At 40.0% G+C, this 12918-nt stretch overlaps 2 protein-coding genes across 3 annotated transcripts; both read right to left on the bottom strand.

Moving 5' to 3' along the window:
• Positions 1-346: 346 nt before the first annotated feature.
• LOC136711193 (spermine oxidase) lies at positions 347-4341 on the bottom strand. Of its 2 annotated transcripts, none has more exons than XM_066687260.1 (4): positions 3834-4341; positions 2195-3403; positions 1410-1593; positions 347-824 (listed from the first exon to the last, which is right to left on the bottom strand). In XM_066687260.1, the coding sequence occupies exons 2-4, from the start codon at positions 3373-3375 to the stop codon at positions 684-686; spliced, it is 1506 nt and encodes a 501-aa protein (XP_066543357.1). In that variant the 5' UTR covers positions 3376-3403; positions 3834-4341; the 3' UTR covers positions 347-683. The 2 variants fall into 2 exon arrangements, with proteins under 2 accessions (XP_066543357.1, XP_066543359.1); XM_066687262.1 differs by having other exon boundaries at positions 3749-3836.
• Positions 4342-4413: 72 nt separating this feature from the next.
• LOC136711192 (sterol 26-hydroxylase, mitochondrial) lies at positions 4414-12480 on the bottom strand. The gene is made up of 9 exons (XM_066687259.1): positions 11263-12480; positions 10083-10273; positions 9539-9738; positions 9049-9246; positions 8638-8801; positions 8164-8330; positions 7401-7482; positions 6697-6897; positions 4414-6067 (listed from the first exon to the last, which is right to left on the bottom strand). The coding sequence occupies exons 1-9, from the start codon at positions 11497-11499 to the stop codon at positions 5936-5938; spliced, it is 1572 nt and encodes a 523-aa protein (XP_066543356.1). The 5' UTR covers positions 11500-12480; the 3' UTR covers positions 4414-5935.
• Positions 12481-12918: the final 438 nt, after the last annotated feature.

Here is a 12918-nt window from a genome sequence, read left to right as displayed (position 1 = left end):
ACATTATTACCATATAATAAGGGCACGCAATGGGACCTAAACCCACACAAGAGATACACAAATAGAAATGAACACAAGGCTATTTGTTTATTAACATAGTCTCGCACTTCTGCAATCGTTCTGACTACAAAACACCTACTGGGAATAAGGTGCTAACTCGGCATTCATCAGACTAACATGCTGAAATGCAATAATAGAAGTGTGTGAATATGTTTTCCTGGCTGATGGTTATACCTTTATTGATTTCATCGTGGTGTTTTAGTACTACTATACTATACTGTACTACTCCCGCTCTCAGTCAAGGTCAATTCATTACACTAAAAGAAAACTGCACACATGCACACAATCAGACAAAACATGTCAATTTAATCGAGATTTCACATTTAAACACACAGCTAACAATCCACCATATAAAGACATTGTGCAATGTTGCCAGAACAGCAAGACAAGTTTAGGCCACAAGACAGTCACTCTGTTCAAAGTAGATCTGAACAGCCTCTGGTGGCCAAATGGTGCATCACAGTGTGTCATTAATCTTGCACAGACTATACTCATAAATTACACTTAATCATTATTATAATTAGTAGTAGTAATAGTAGTATTTTAATAAGTAAATCCTCTGTAGTTCACAAATAAACAAGTGCATGTTTAACCATGAATTTAATCAGAGGTTTTATTGAAGGCTACGAACAATACCAAGGTGTCATGTGCCTATAATGTTTGATGATCCTCTGAGCTTCCCTTTTCCCCGAAAGATAGGCGCCGTGAGTGGTGGTGTAGAATTTGACATGGGTTGCCTCCCCAGCAAATAGCACCTGCAGAGGCTTGAAAGAAAAAACAAAGAGGTTTTTTTTTAATTACTCTAGTTATCTCAGTAAGAGCACACCGAAATATCAGGCGGCCTTTTTTTAAATACAGCACCCTCCTCACTTTTCAAACAGAGCTGCTGTAGTTTCGTATCTGAGGAAAGAGCTATACTCGTGGAATCTCTGAAAACATATTTATTATAGAAATACCATTTTAATTGAACTGGACACCTGTAAATCTGTCAAGTGTCAAACCTTTTAAGATAAAATGATTATTGTAATGTTAAATAAAGAAAAGCATACAGGAACCTCGTCTCTGGGAGTTACTCAAAAGCACACATGGGTGACTATTCTGAAGTTGCTGAAGTTCTGCTTTTTGTTTGCACTTTACAACACACATTGCACCGCACTACTCAGGCAAGGACTATACAGTTCACTTGCAAATAGTATTCTGTATTCTAATTCACTTTTCTCAAATTAGCCTGAATTAACTTTTGAAGGTACAAAATGTAAGCATACTGTGCTATTAAATCTAAAAGCGTAAAGAAGAATGGAAAAAAAGAGGAGAGGTTTTTTATGTCTGGTTGTAAATTAAGTACGTACCTTCAGTTTGGGGGGGCAGGTAGAAGATGGGAGCGGATCAGACAAGGCTGCTTGCTGCTTCATAGCATCCACCCCATAAGGTATGTAAGTGTAGGAACCTCGTACATATGGATTCTTCCACCACCTGGATGTCAACACACTGACTGGATCAGGAACTTTCCACCCAGTGAAAGATCTCAGCAACCTGAACCAACAGAAGAATAGAAACATCACATGGCTCCACACACTGAAGATCCAAACAGGGATGCAAATCGATGGAATTATGTATACTGAGAAATAGAAACAGATTTTGATTCATCATGCTGTACACTCGGGAAATGACTGATTGGCTATAACTTCATCTTTCAGCACTATAATGACCCCAGACACTCTGCAAACATGATTAAGACCTACTTGGAGCGGAAGTCTGCAGATGGTACACTCACACTATTAGACTGGCCAACTGAAAGCCCTGACCTCAACATAATAACAAAACCTAAATGGAGTTTGGAAGAATTTAACACAGGACTACTTGGACAGCCTACCAAAGCAAATTGCTTCAGTTTTGTATTCTAAGGGAGGCCACACAAAATACATTGTTACTTTTCATTATATTAATACTGCTTTGTGTTTACTTCAATGTTATATAGTGTTTTGTCAAACAAACAAACACTTACTGCTGAGATAAAGGGCTTTAAACATATTTTTTCCAGGTGGCCTAAGACTTTTACACAGTACTGTATATATTTATTTTATTTATTAAGAATAAAATTAGGATATTTGACATTATTAATAACCATACCCACCTTATACAAACCTCTCCAATCACCTCCTCCTCCAGCGTCTCCATGTGTTTGGCTTCTCTGCCTGTAATCCAGCCACAGAGCACAGTGGGATGGCGGGCCACAATATCAAAACCACAGATTTTCTTGTACCAGGCTTTCTTCCAGCTTTCCTCATCCAACGAGGTCAAGACTTCCTTATCCTCAAAGCCTTCTTCCCAGACCAGCTGAATTCCAACACAGTCCTCGGGCCAGAACCTCTCATTAAACTTCAGGTAGATCTTGTCGACAGTGCCAAAGCCCAGCTTCTTGATAGCTGTCATCTTCACTTCCGGCAGCGAGGGCTCAAACATGGCAGGGGCCTTCTCCTGCAAGACGCCCAGAGAGGCCGTCACTATGACGTGATCGGCGTGCAGCTCTTGACCATCTTCACATATGACCTTCACTGGGTGGGCAACCTCAGAGGCCTGCTCCTTTTTATCCAGACCCCACTGGATACATTTCACTGGCTTGCTACAAACGAGAACGTCAGCTGCTAGGCTCTTCAGAAACACATCTAAGATATGCTGGTAGCCCCCAGGTCCCAGGGAGTTGAAGAACCCTCCATCTAAAGCTGTATACAGTCCAAGTTCGGAGGCTGAGAGTTCATACAGAGAGGAGCTCGCCTCGTCCGTACACTCACTCCGTTTACACCACTCAAAAACCCTCTTGCTGTCTTTTGAGTTTGCCCAGAGCGAGTCTTTGAACTCTTCATCGAGGTAATCGCCGAGTGATTTGTGGGTGTACTTTTCATCCAGTGCGTGTTCGAATGCCTTGTCGGTGAGTTTGCTGAAAAAGGAGCACACCTCCTCCACAAGCTCCACGGGAAGCTGCCTCCCGTGCTCATGAAAGAAATAATCCCGGGGAGTCACAAAGCCCGGGAGGCACATGACAGTCTCTGTTCCCTCAGTCAGCAAGCCATGCTCCTTGGCCAGGTGATAGATGGGGTTTCCCTGTTGACCGTGGATCCAGTTGGCCCCCAGCTCAATGATGTCCGGACCAAAGGGTTTAGTGGTGTGGATTCTGCCCCCTGGCCGGTCCATGGCTTCCAATACCTTCACGCTTGAAAACCCTGCCTTGACCAAGGTGGCTGCTGCAGCTAGACCAGCCAGACCACCGCCAACTATGACCACTGTGTGGCCACTGGGAACTGGAGGTGAGGCCATGGTGAACACTTATCAAAGACTTCACACCCTGCAGAAGGAAGACAGGTCTGTGAATTTTATAAGACACAACACTGGGAGAAAACAAACAAAAAATATGTGAAATTATGAGCTACCTTTTACACTAGTATGCAAGACAATGCAATTTAGATAATTCAACTTATATTTGACTAACAGCACAATACTGTACCTTTATTTTTACTTAATACTTATAGTTTGGAAAATATGCTTACAATTTATAGTGAAACAAACAAACAAACAAAAACTAGATTGTATTATAAAATTAAAGTCATGACTACCAATAGTATACATCCATGTGATATAGTTGTCCATATACATTGCAAACTTGAACTTTGCAAAGATTGAATGCACTCACCTGCAATGATGGAACATCAAATATAACAAGTAACTGAATGATATATTTCAAAGCTTTAATTGAGACAAATCAAGAGACTACTTACTTAGCAATGACAGACCGCTTCTGAGCTCCAGTGTGATTACACTTTGGCTTTAACTCAAACACTAGAACATGTGGCACATCAACCTTTGGCTTCCCTTGCAGATGGCATCATAAAACATACACATTCCCCTGAAACAGTAGGAGGGGTGAGCTGCGGGTTGGATCAGGCTGCTTTGCTGTAATCACATCCTGACAACACATGTCTTTTATTTAACTGTACTTTAGATGACCTTGCTTTCACAAGATCTCTGTATGGAGTTTTGTGGTTGTTTTTTCTTAATTTTGACCACTGTTGCACAGTTGCTTCCTTCATTATATTTAACTGTGGCAGCGATATGTCCAAATGCCATATTTCTATTTAGATTTGTATGCAGAAAACAAACCAAAAAAGGGACTTGCAACTGAAATGTTTAACAAGAAGCTACATCTTCCCTTTCACTGTGCAACCTTACTACTCCCGACGATCTACTTCCTGTCCAACTAATGAAAAGTGTGACGCAGCACTTCCTTAAGCATGTATTTGGCGCCATCTAGCGGAGACACTGCTTCACAGTTAAGAATGAGGAGTTTGAAGTTAAAAGTATTTTGGATTATAAGCGTTTATTTAATTAAATAAGTAGTCCCAGGGTGTCTATAAACTTGATACATAATTCAATAAAAACACAGGTTAAAAACACACAGAAGAATGAAGGAAACAATATAAAATGAGTAGGTAGCATAATAATGATTAACCAAATTTAAAAAACATTCTTAATACGAATCAATATATATACACTCACCTAAAGGATTATTAGGAACACCTGTTCAATTTCTCATTAATGCAATTATCTAACCAACCAATCACATGGCAGTTGCTTCAATGCATTTAGGGGTGTGGTCCTGGTCAAGACAATCTCCTGAACTCCAAACTGAATGTCTGAATGGGAAAGAAAGGTGATTTAAGCAATTTTGAGCGTGGCATGGTTGTGGTGCCAGACGGGCCGGTCTGAGTATTTCACAATCTGCTCAGTTACTGGGATTTTCACGCACAACCATTTCTAGGGTTTACAAAGAATGGTGTGAAAAGGGAAAAACATCCAGTATGCGGCAGTCCTGTGGGAGAAAATGCCTTGTTGATGCTCGAGGTCAGAGGAGAATGGGCCGACTGATTCAAGCTGATAGAAGAGCAACTTTGACCGAAATAACCACTCGTTACAACCGAGGTATGCAGCAAAGCATTTGTGAAGCCACAACACGTACAACCTTGAGGCGGATGGGCTACAACAGCAGAAGACCCCACCGGGTACCACTCATCTCCACTACAAATAGGAAAAAGAGGCTACAATTTGCACAAGCTCACCAAAATTGGACAGTTGAAGACTGGAAAAATGTTGCCTGGTCTGATGAGTCTCGATTTCTGTTGAGACATTCAGATGGTAGAGTCAGAATTTGGCGTAAACAGAATGAGAACATGGATCCATCATGCCTTGTTACCACTGTGCAGGCTGGTGGTGGTGGTGTAATGGTGTGGGGGATGTTTTCTTGGCACACTTTAGGCCCCTTAGTGCCAATTGGGCATCGTTTAAATGCCACGGCCTACCTGAGCATTGTTTCTGACCATGTCCATCCCTTTATGACCACCATGTACCCATCCTCTGATGGCTACTTCCAGCAGGATAATGCACCATGTCACAAAGGTCGAATCATTTCAACTTGGTTTCTTGAACATGACAATGAGTTCACTGTACTAAACTGGCCCCCACAGTCACCAGATCTCAACCCAATAGAGCATCTTTGGGATGTGGTGGAACGGGAGCTTCGTGCCCTGGATGTGCATCCCACAAATCTCCATCAACTGCAAGATGCTATCCTATCAATATGGCCAACATTTCTAAAGAATGCTTTCAGCACCTTGTTGAATCAATGCCACGTAGAATTAAGGCAGTTCTGAAGGCGAAAGGGGGTCAAACACAGTATTAGTATGGTGTTCCTAATAATCCTTTAGGTGAGTGTATATATATATATCAAGTCACGATTATGGTCTTAAAATCTTTCGGGCTCAGTTTGCAGACTGGGAAGTGGCGTCTTCAGGCAGTTATTTGGCAACCTCGGACTGTGTCCCATTCACTGAGCAGGGCTGCCCTTTCGTTCCACGAAGTGTAAATTGACCGGCCTGTCCGCCACAAGGACCGATCGGTTGTGGGCTTGGACTTCTCCCATCTTGGGGTCTGGTCTTACTTCAAACAGGTTGATAATCTGTAGGAAAAAGATGTAGCAATGCAAAATATTATCTAATTTATCTAGTTAAAGACCATAAGATAATGGTTTCAATAAAAACCCCAAGGGATATTTGAAATCAATGCCAGTGTGGTTGAAACCATTTGGTTCTCATACCCTTCCCACTTCCAAGGGTGTTAACTAGTCATTTTGAAATGCGATCATATCAATTGGAGCATTTTAAACCTGCCTCCCTGTAACTCTCTCTCTCTCTCTCTCTCTCTCTCTCTCTCTCTCTCTCTCTCTCTCTCTCTCTCTCAACCACATAGAAGTGTATACGTAATCTACTTGTGTCACAAATAATCCAATATGGACTTTTTCCTTATTTACTAATCATTAAATGTAGCGCTCAAGAGCGTGATAAAATACATCAACTGTTCGTAACGCTACCCAACTAAAAATATATTGCTTTTTAGGTAGTGCTTTTTGAAATACTATTCAGCTGACCTTTAATAACTTTAAGACAGATAAACCTAAGAAAGCATCTGAAACTAATCAAAACATCCAAAGTTTTGTCTCAGTGACGCTCTTTGATTTATTAATCATGAACTATCTCTGTTCCCAGGCGTGAGATAGCAGCTGAACTGTGTCTAGCAGCCTCCTCTCACCCGTGCCAAAGCGAGATGCATCTCTAGCTCAGCGATCCGGCGGCCAACGCATCCTCGCACCCCGAACCCAAAGGGAATGGAGCCGAAAGGGTTGGGCCTGGCCCTGCCATCTCTCAGCCAGCGCTCTGGTTTGAATTTCTGGGGTTCTGGGAAAATGGTTTCATCCTGACCAATCACGTAGTTGCACAGCACAAATGTTGTCTAGGAAGATATCAGAACAACACAGTTGAAATGAGTGAGTTTTTACATTCAACAGTGAAACAGTGAAAACTAGTTAACCAGAATTTAGAACCAGAAATCCTTGATGTTTAGTTAAAAAATTACATTGCGTTTAAAGGAATTCAGAATGTTGAAATGGTTAATGAAGATTTATTATTTTAAAAGTATATTTGCACGATGTGTACACTGTATGTTTATGTATATGTACGTTTTGATTTATGCATTTTCTGTTTTTTTTGTTCTGGAAATTGCTTTGTGATTTTCATGGAAAACCCTTATAGTGTATATAATATAGTATTATTAATATATGAAAACAGCGTGTGGTTAGAAGACATGTATACATGGACTTTTGGAAGGATCACAGGTATTTGGTGTGTAACTATACTGCCATAGGTTTCTGCAAGGAAATTATCTAAGCAGCCACTTATGGTCTAAATCACAGCTGTAAAAGTGTATCTGCTGTTGAAAAACAATGGTCTACTTACATTCTTAGAGAAAGAATAGCCCCCAATCACCACATCCTTCTCTGTAAGGACTCGAGCATTAATAGGTACAACTGGATACATCCTGCCTTGCACAAGAGAGGAGATTGCTACTGTAGAACTGCCAAAACGGTTATCTAACAGTAACAGACCAAATGCAATTTCCACAGACCCGTTATTTCAACATTTAACATGAACACCTCTCCCTGTGTAATGGGGACAAAAACAACATTCACTCAATTAGGAGTAGAAATTAGAGTGAAATGAGAATCTCCTGTCTTGCGAATGGAATAATGTGTTTGAGAAAAACAGCTGAATAGTGACTGACAAAGACACATTTAAAATTGTTTATTCCAGTGAAACACAGATTCTCATGGTAGAAAATTGTATTAGAAAGGAGAGATCCTTTCTACACACTTTTATTTATATGTATTTCTTTATGGAATTATCAGGTCTTAAAGTGCATAAATTGCTCATGTGAATTTGTTTTAAGGATTTAAATTCACATGAGCACGTTATGCACTTTAAGACCTGATTCCATAAACAAATAAAATGTGATGATAAGGGTGATTTTTTGCTGATGTTGGTCTTTTTCCATATCCAGTGTGCTGACAGGATTTCTCCTTCAAAATAACACAGAAACGTAGAAATGTATCATCCTGCTGGCTTACAGAAATTATTATTTTGATTGCTATTTTAAATCAATAAGCTGTATTGTTTCAAATGAACTCCAATTAGGTTACAGAGCAGTTACTGGGCTACTTACCTCAGTGTCTCCTTAACGACAGCCCTGAGGAAAGGCATGTTCATGATGTCTTTTGCATCTGGGATGCCCTTCCCAGAGAGACAGCCTGCCACCTCCCGGTACAGGGTGTCCTGGATTTCTGGGGCTTTAGAGAGCTTGTACAGGGTCCACATCATAGTGTTGGAAGTCTGGAAGAAGGAAACATTTCTATGAAATTGAGGTTTTATTATTGGTGGCTACTGACTGGTACATTGGTGGGTCAGTTTGACCAAGCTATCTGGCAGTCAGCCTAAACTGAGCAATATTTGGGGAGGTCTGTGAAACCTACTCATGGAGTCAGACATGCATAGATATGTGCAAAAATTTGAATAAATAAGTGCGTTGAACTACTGATTTCCTTGAATTTCTTCGCTGTTGATACTATAATGACATATTTTGCAATGATCGGGAAAACCAATACATGCAGTTCAGCTGCATTCTCAGCTGGGTATTTACCGTATCCACACCAGCCAATAAGAGTTCTGTGATGCTGCCATACACTTCCTTATTGGTCAGCGTGTTGCTAGAGAGCAGGTATGTAAGATACTCCCCCTCAACCGTCTCACCACGCTGCAGCCGGCTCTCAATGTCCTCCATCTTCTTGTCAATCAGCTTTTCGGCTGGAAAATTCAAATAAAAACTCCATGCACTATACTATATATTGAAATTTGATCTCGATTAATAAAACACACCCACAAAAAAAACTAAACTAAAAAACAAATGACAAGTTAGCTTAATTAATTAATTACTGCAGAAGATAAATCCCCTTATGAACAGTTTTCATTCTTTTACCCTAAAAGAAAATAAAGGATGTACAAGTGTATAGCAGAGTTAATTTGAGAAATAAAATACTTATTTATCAGTTACCAAAGTCAAAGATGCCATCCCAGCCGGCAATGTACTTCTTCCAGAACGGCAGGATGTTGCGAGTCCACTTGGGTACGAGCGCCACTAGCATACTGTAAGAGAACATCCTGCCAATGGAGTCAATGAAGTGCTGGGTCTCCAGCGGGATGTCCTTCTCGAGACAGCCAATCCGCGACTCAAACAGGATGGAGGAGATGCCTGTTCCAAACACCGGAGTGGGCAAGATCAGACTTTCTGACTCTCAAAGCCATGGAGCACCAAGAATCTTCTGCACAGATTATCTTAAAAAATCATATTTGTAGTCTTTCACAGGGAAGGAATCACAGCCCAGAATAAGGATTTAGTGTTTCCCATTGTTCCCAAATTGGGTCTTTCTTCCTAGGGTTCAAGAAGTCTTCTAATTTGCATGACACCAAATCTACAGTTAAGTCTGCCCCCTTTTCATATTTTCAACACTAGGACTGGGTATTGTGAATGAACTGTACAGTACCTTCCAGAGAGAACCTGTAGAGCTCATTTGAGAGATTGTGCACCATGTCTCCTGTTGGGCTGGTCTGGCGTAAGTAGAGAATTCTTTTGATAAAGTCTGAGATTACTTCGTTGATCACCGCTTCGTACTGCACTGAGTCTTTTGGGTGCAGCATGCGCTTGTTGAGGATGGCACGCAGCTGGTACCACTTCTCCCCTTCTCTGGGGGAACACATTGTTCAGTCACTCCTGGACACAACCCAGATTATCTATCCACTATCCAACCACAAGTTCAAACCTAGCCTTTTCAATAGGCCAGCTGATCTGGAAACTGACTGAAAACTCCCAAGCTCAAAACTGGCAACAACTTGATATTTTAGCTGTTAGCATTTTAAAAACATCACTCCTACTTACCCATAACAAACTATGTGACATTTAGAAGATATTCAAGACTAGTTTGTGTTATTTATACTGACCATTGGCCTCCACCACAACTTGCCTGCCTTATCTACAAAATGAACAAGAGTATTTAAAATGTGAAGAACAGTGAAAAAGGTTGAACTTACTCTGTGAAGGGCCCATAACCAACCCCTCTGAGGTCCCGATGATCGGTCCAGAGGGTCATGTCTCCTCGGCTAGGATACTTCTCATCCTTTCTCAGAAGCTCCTCCACCAGTTGCACTGTGTTGAGGTTCACAGTGCTAAAGTAACCCATAGAGGCCTTATATATAGGACCATACAGCTTCTTATCATAAACCTAGGGTGGTCAATTTAAAAAAAAAAAAAAAAAAGAAAAATAACACCTTGGTATACTTGGATTCTTGCCAACAGCACAGAAAGCATAGGTGTAATCCTTGCATGGCATTTATAAGTTGAGAATATGTTTACATTACAGCACACAGATATATTATTAAAGTGCTGTATTCTTCCAGTTTAACCCCTTCAGACACAGTTAGCTTTTATGCCTGATAGATGTAACAGGGCTCATATAGTGTATGAGCTTGTTACAGTGATGTAATTGCTCTCTGAAGGCAGAAGACTGTATAAATCCCCCACGCCCGGGATCAGTCTTTTGCTGTTGCGGGTTTGTTGCTCTGCTAGTGACGCTGTGTGGAGCAGGGCACTCAGCGGTGTCTATTGGGCACAATTGCCAAAATAGGTACATTTGAGGAGAACCTACATGTTTTAAATTTAGAATCTAGCTTTTTGAGGAAGGGGGTGGACCACATGCAATATCTGTTCAAATATTTGAATAGTGATATTTTTAAACTCCATCATGAAACTCCAGCAAAGGATCTTGTGTTTTAAAGAATACAGCTATAAATCGCCCATTTTAAAAACAGAAGAATCAAACAATAACCCGGGAAGTAATTCTGAAATCTGAGGCAGGGCAGTAATCCCAGTAAGCAGTGTAGATTATGCAATCTGTAAACTGCACCTCAGCACATTGTCCAGATGTCAGAATTACCAAAAAAGAAATGCCTCCATGTAATTCTTTTACTTCAAGTGAATTATTAGTTAGTCCTGAAGAATAATTTTAAGTGCCCTGCATTGCCTATGTAATCACATCAAACATAGTTGATTCTGCACAAGTTAGTCTTATGATTTACTTTAAAATAATGAATTTATGTATTTAAATTTGAAGATTATTTTGATGACATAAAGATCGTTATGGATTAAATTAAGCAAATACTTTTTTTAGCTGATAAACGCTGAATTAAAAAAGCCCTTGCCCTTCCCTGTTACCTGCAACTCGTGTAGTCGATTCAGATATCCTTTAAACAACATGCGGTACACGGTCTTCAGAGTGGTTGTCTCTGGCAGGTCATCTCCTGACTTGATCTTTCCTTGGTAACCGCAGACTGGCACAGAGGCAGAGCAGTCATCTTCACTTCTGTGTGCCAGGCTGCGAGCTGACAACACAAACCTGTACTGGGCCCGAGGCCCCCTGTGGAGAGAACACCAAGCCCGAGACAAAGCCATGACTGGAGTGCACAACAGCTTGCTTATACAGAAGGTTTTAATTTCACAAGCCAGAGGGGAGGGACTGGGTTACCAGGGAAAAAAACTTAACCCATTACTCCTGCTTTAAGACTGACAGTTCAAAGTCCACTTATAATTCAAAATTTGCTTGCTTTTGTTTAACTGTTGGCTATACTTTGAAATAGTAACACCAATTAAGTTTAAGAGCCATAGAATAAGAAGTGTTTTCAGCATTCAAACTACGTCCAATTTTTTTTAAAGGTGCTCCTCACAAACATCCGCCATAAACCCATTAAAATCCCTTTATGAGAAAAATGGATTTGCCAACTACACTGTTCAAACAAGCTTATTACAAATACATCACTCAGCCATGGCAAATTCTCAACAAGGCGACATTGTTCCCATTGAGAAAGAATTGAAATACTAGCACTATTATGTATTGTCACATGGATTTCTTATATAATAGTGAACCTTTTTGTTTTGCTGGAACTCATTTTACTCCAGCACAGTACTATATATAGCCCTTGTAAAGTGTATTTTAAATACGTGAAATATATTTGAAATGTAGTGGATTCCCTATATTTAACTCCTGATAGAAAATCTATGACATGTTTTCTGCAGTATCCAATTAACATTATACACACAAAAACCTTTCTGTGAGAAAGGGAGAAAAATGTGCTCCTTGAAACCTACACAGATGTTCTATACAGATTACATTGAAGCTAAACAATTTTGTACTAATCTCAAACCTGTTTGTCCAGATATTACACCAGTAGCATGGTGTGTTATTACATAATGGGATTCAATGGTGTCACGTGAACTTCATTCAAGTTGCAGAAGAAAGGTTATGTTACACAAAAGGAAAGGTTACACAAAGTACCAGGCAACAGAATCAAAAATATATACTGTGCCCTCACGAAACTATTTTAAAAAGCTGTGCTTTAGCATGTCAATCACATTACAATTACACACCATGGACATAGCTGCACTATCGATTATTATTGTGAAAAATTGGTTTTGCCACACATTTGGAAAACAATATAAAACAAATTACACATTAACCGAGTTCCCTCACATTTCAATTAAAAATTACTTACAGTAAAAACGAAAAAAACGTTTAACTTTATGGTGGTCTTATGGTTGCACAAGAATGCTCTAAATGATACAAAGACAGTACATTAAAGTTTATGTGCGATATGTCAAGCTTTTGCATGAAATGTGACTCATATTCAACCAAGTAACACAAAACATGACTTATGCTTACAAAAATAGCACAATTATATTATACAATAACATATATGATGCACAATAATATAGATTCAGGAGTAATAATGGCAAATGAAAGCCAGTGGGATTTAAGTTCTATATTTAAGTAAACATATATGTATCAAATTGATGAAAAGTCACTTTAGGGTGCTA

The sequence above is a fragment of the Amia ocellicauda genome, chromosome 16 (genome assembly GCF_036373705.1).
Source record: "Amia ocellicauda isolate fAmiCal2 chromosome 16, fAmiCal2.hap1, whole genome shotgun sequence".
Lineage (NCBI taxonomy): Eukaryota > Metazoa > Chordata > Actinopteri > Amiiformes > Amiidae > Amia > Amia ocellicauda.
Note: the sequence above shows the minus strand (reverse complement) of the source record. Positions and strands in the feature narration are given on the sequence as shown.

Bases quoted from the DNA above. Each gene is read 5' to 3' on its own strand.
- LOC136711192 (XM_066687259.1), bottom strand. From the start codon at position 11,499: ATGGCTTTGTCTCGGGCTTGGTGTTCTCTCCACAGGGGGCCTCGGGCC. The intron at 9,739-10,082 runs GTAAGTTCAACC...GTGTTCCCCCAG, and splicing joins GGTTATGGGCCCTTCACAGA to AGAAGGGGAGAAGTGGTACC. The intron at 8,331-8,637 runs GTAAATACCCAG...TCCTTCTTCCAG, and splicing joins TATTGGCTGGTGTGGATACG to ACTTCCAACACTATGATGTG.
- LOC136711193 (XM_066687260.1), bottom strand. From the start codon at position 3,375: ATGGCCTCACCTCCAGTTCCCAGTGGCCACACAGTGGTCATAGTTGGC. The intron at 1,594-2,194 runs GTGGGTATGGTT...CTGTTGGTTCAG, and splicing joins ATTGGAGAGGTTTGTATAAG to GTTGCTGAGATCTTTCACTG. The intron at 825-1,409 runs GTACGTACTTAA...TTTTCTTTCAAG, and splicing joins CCTGCCCCCCCAAACTGAAG to CCTCTGCAGGTGCTATTTGC.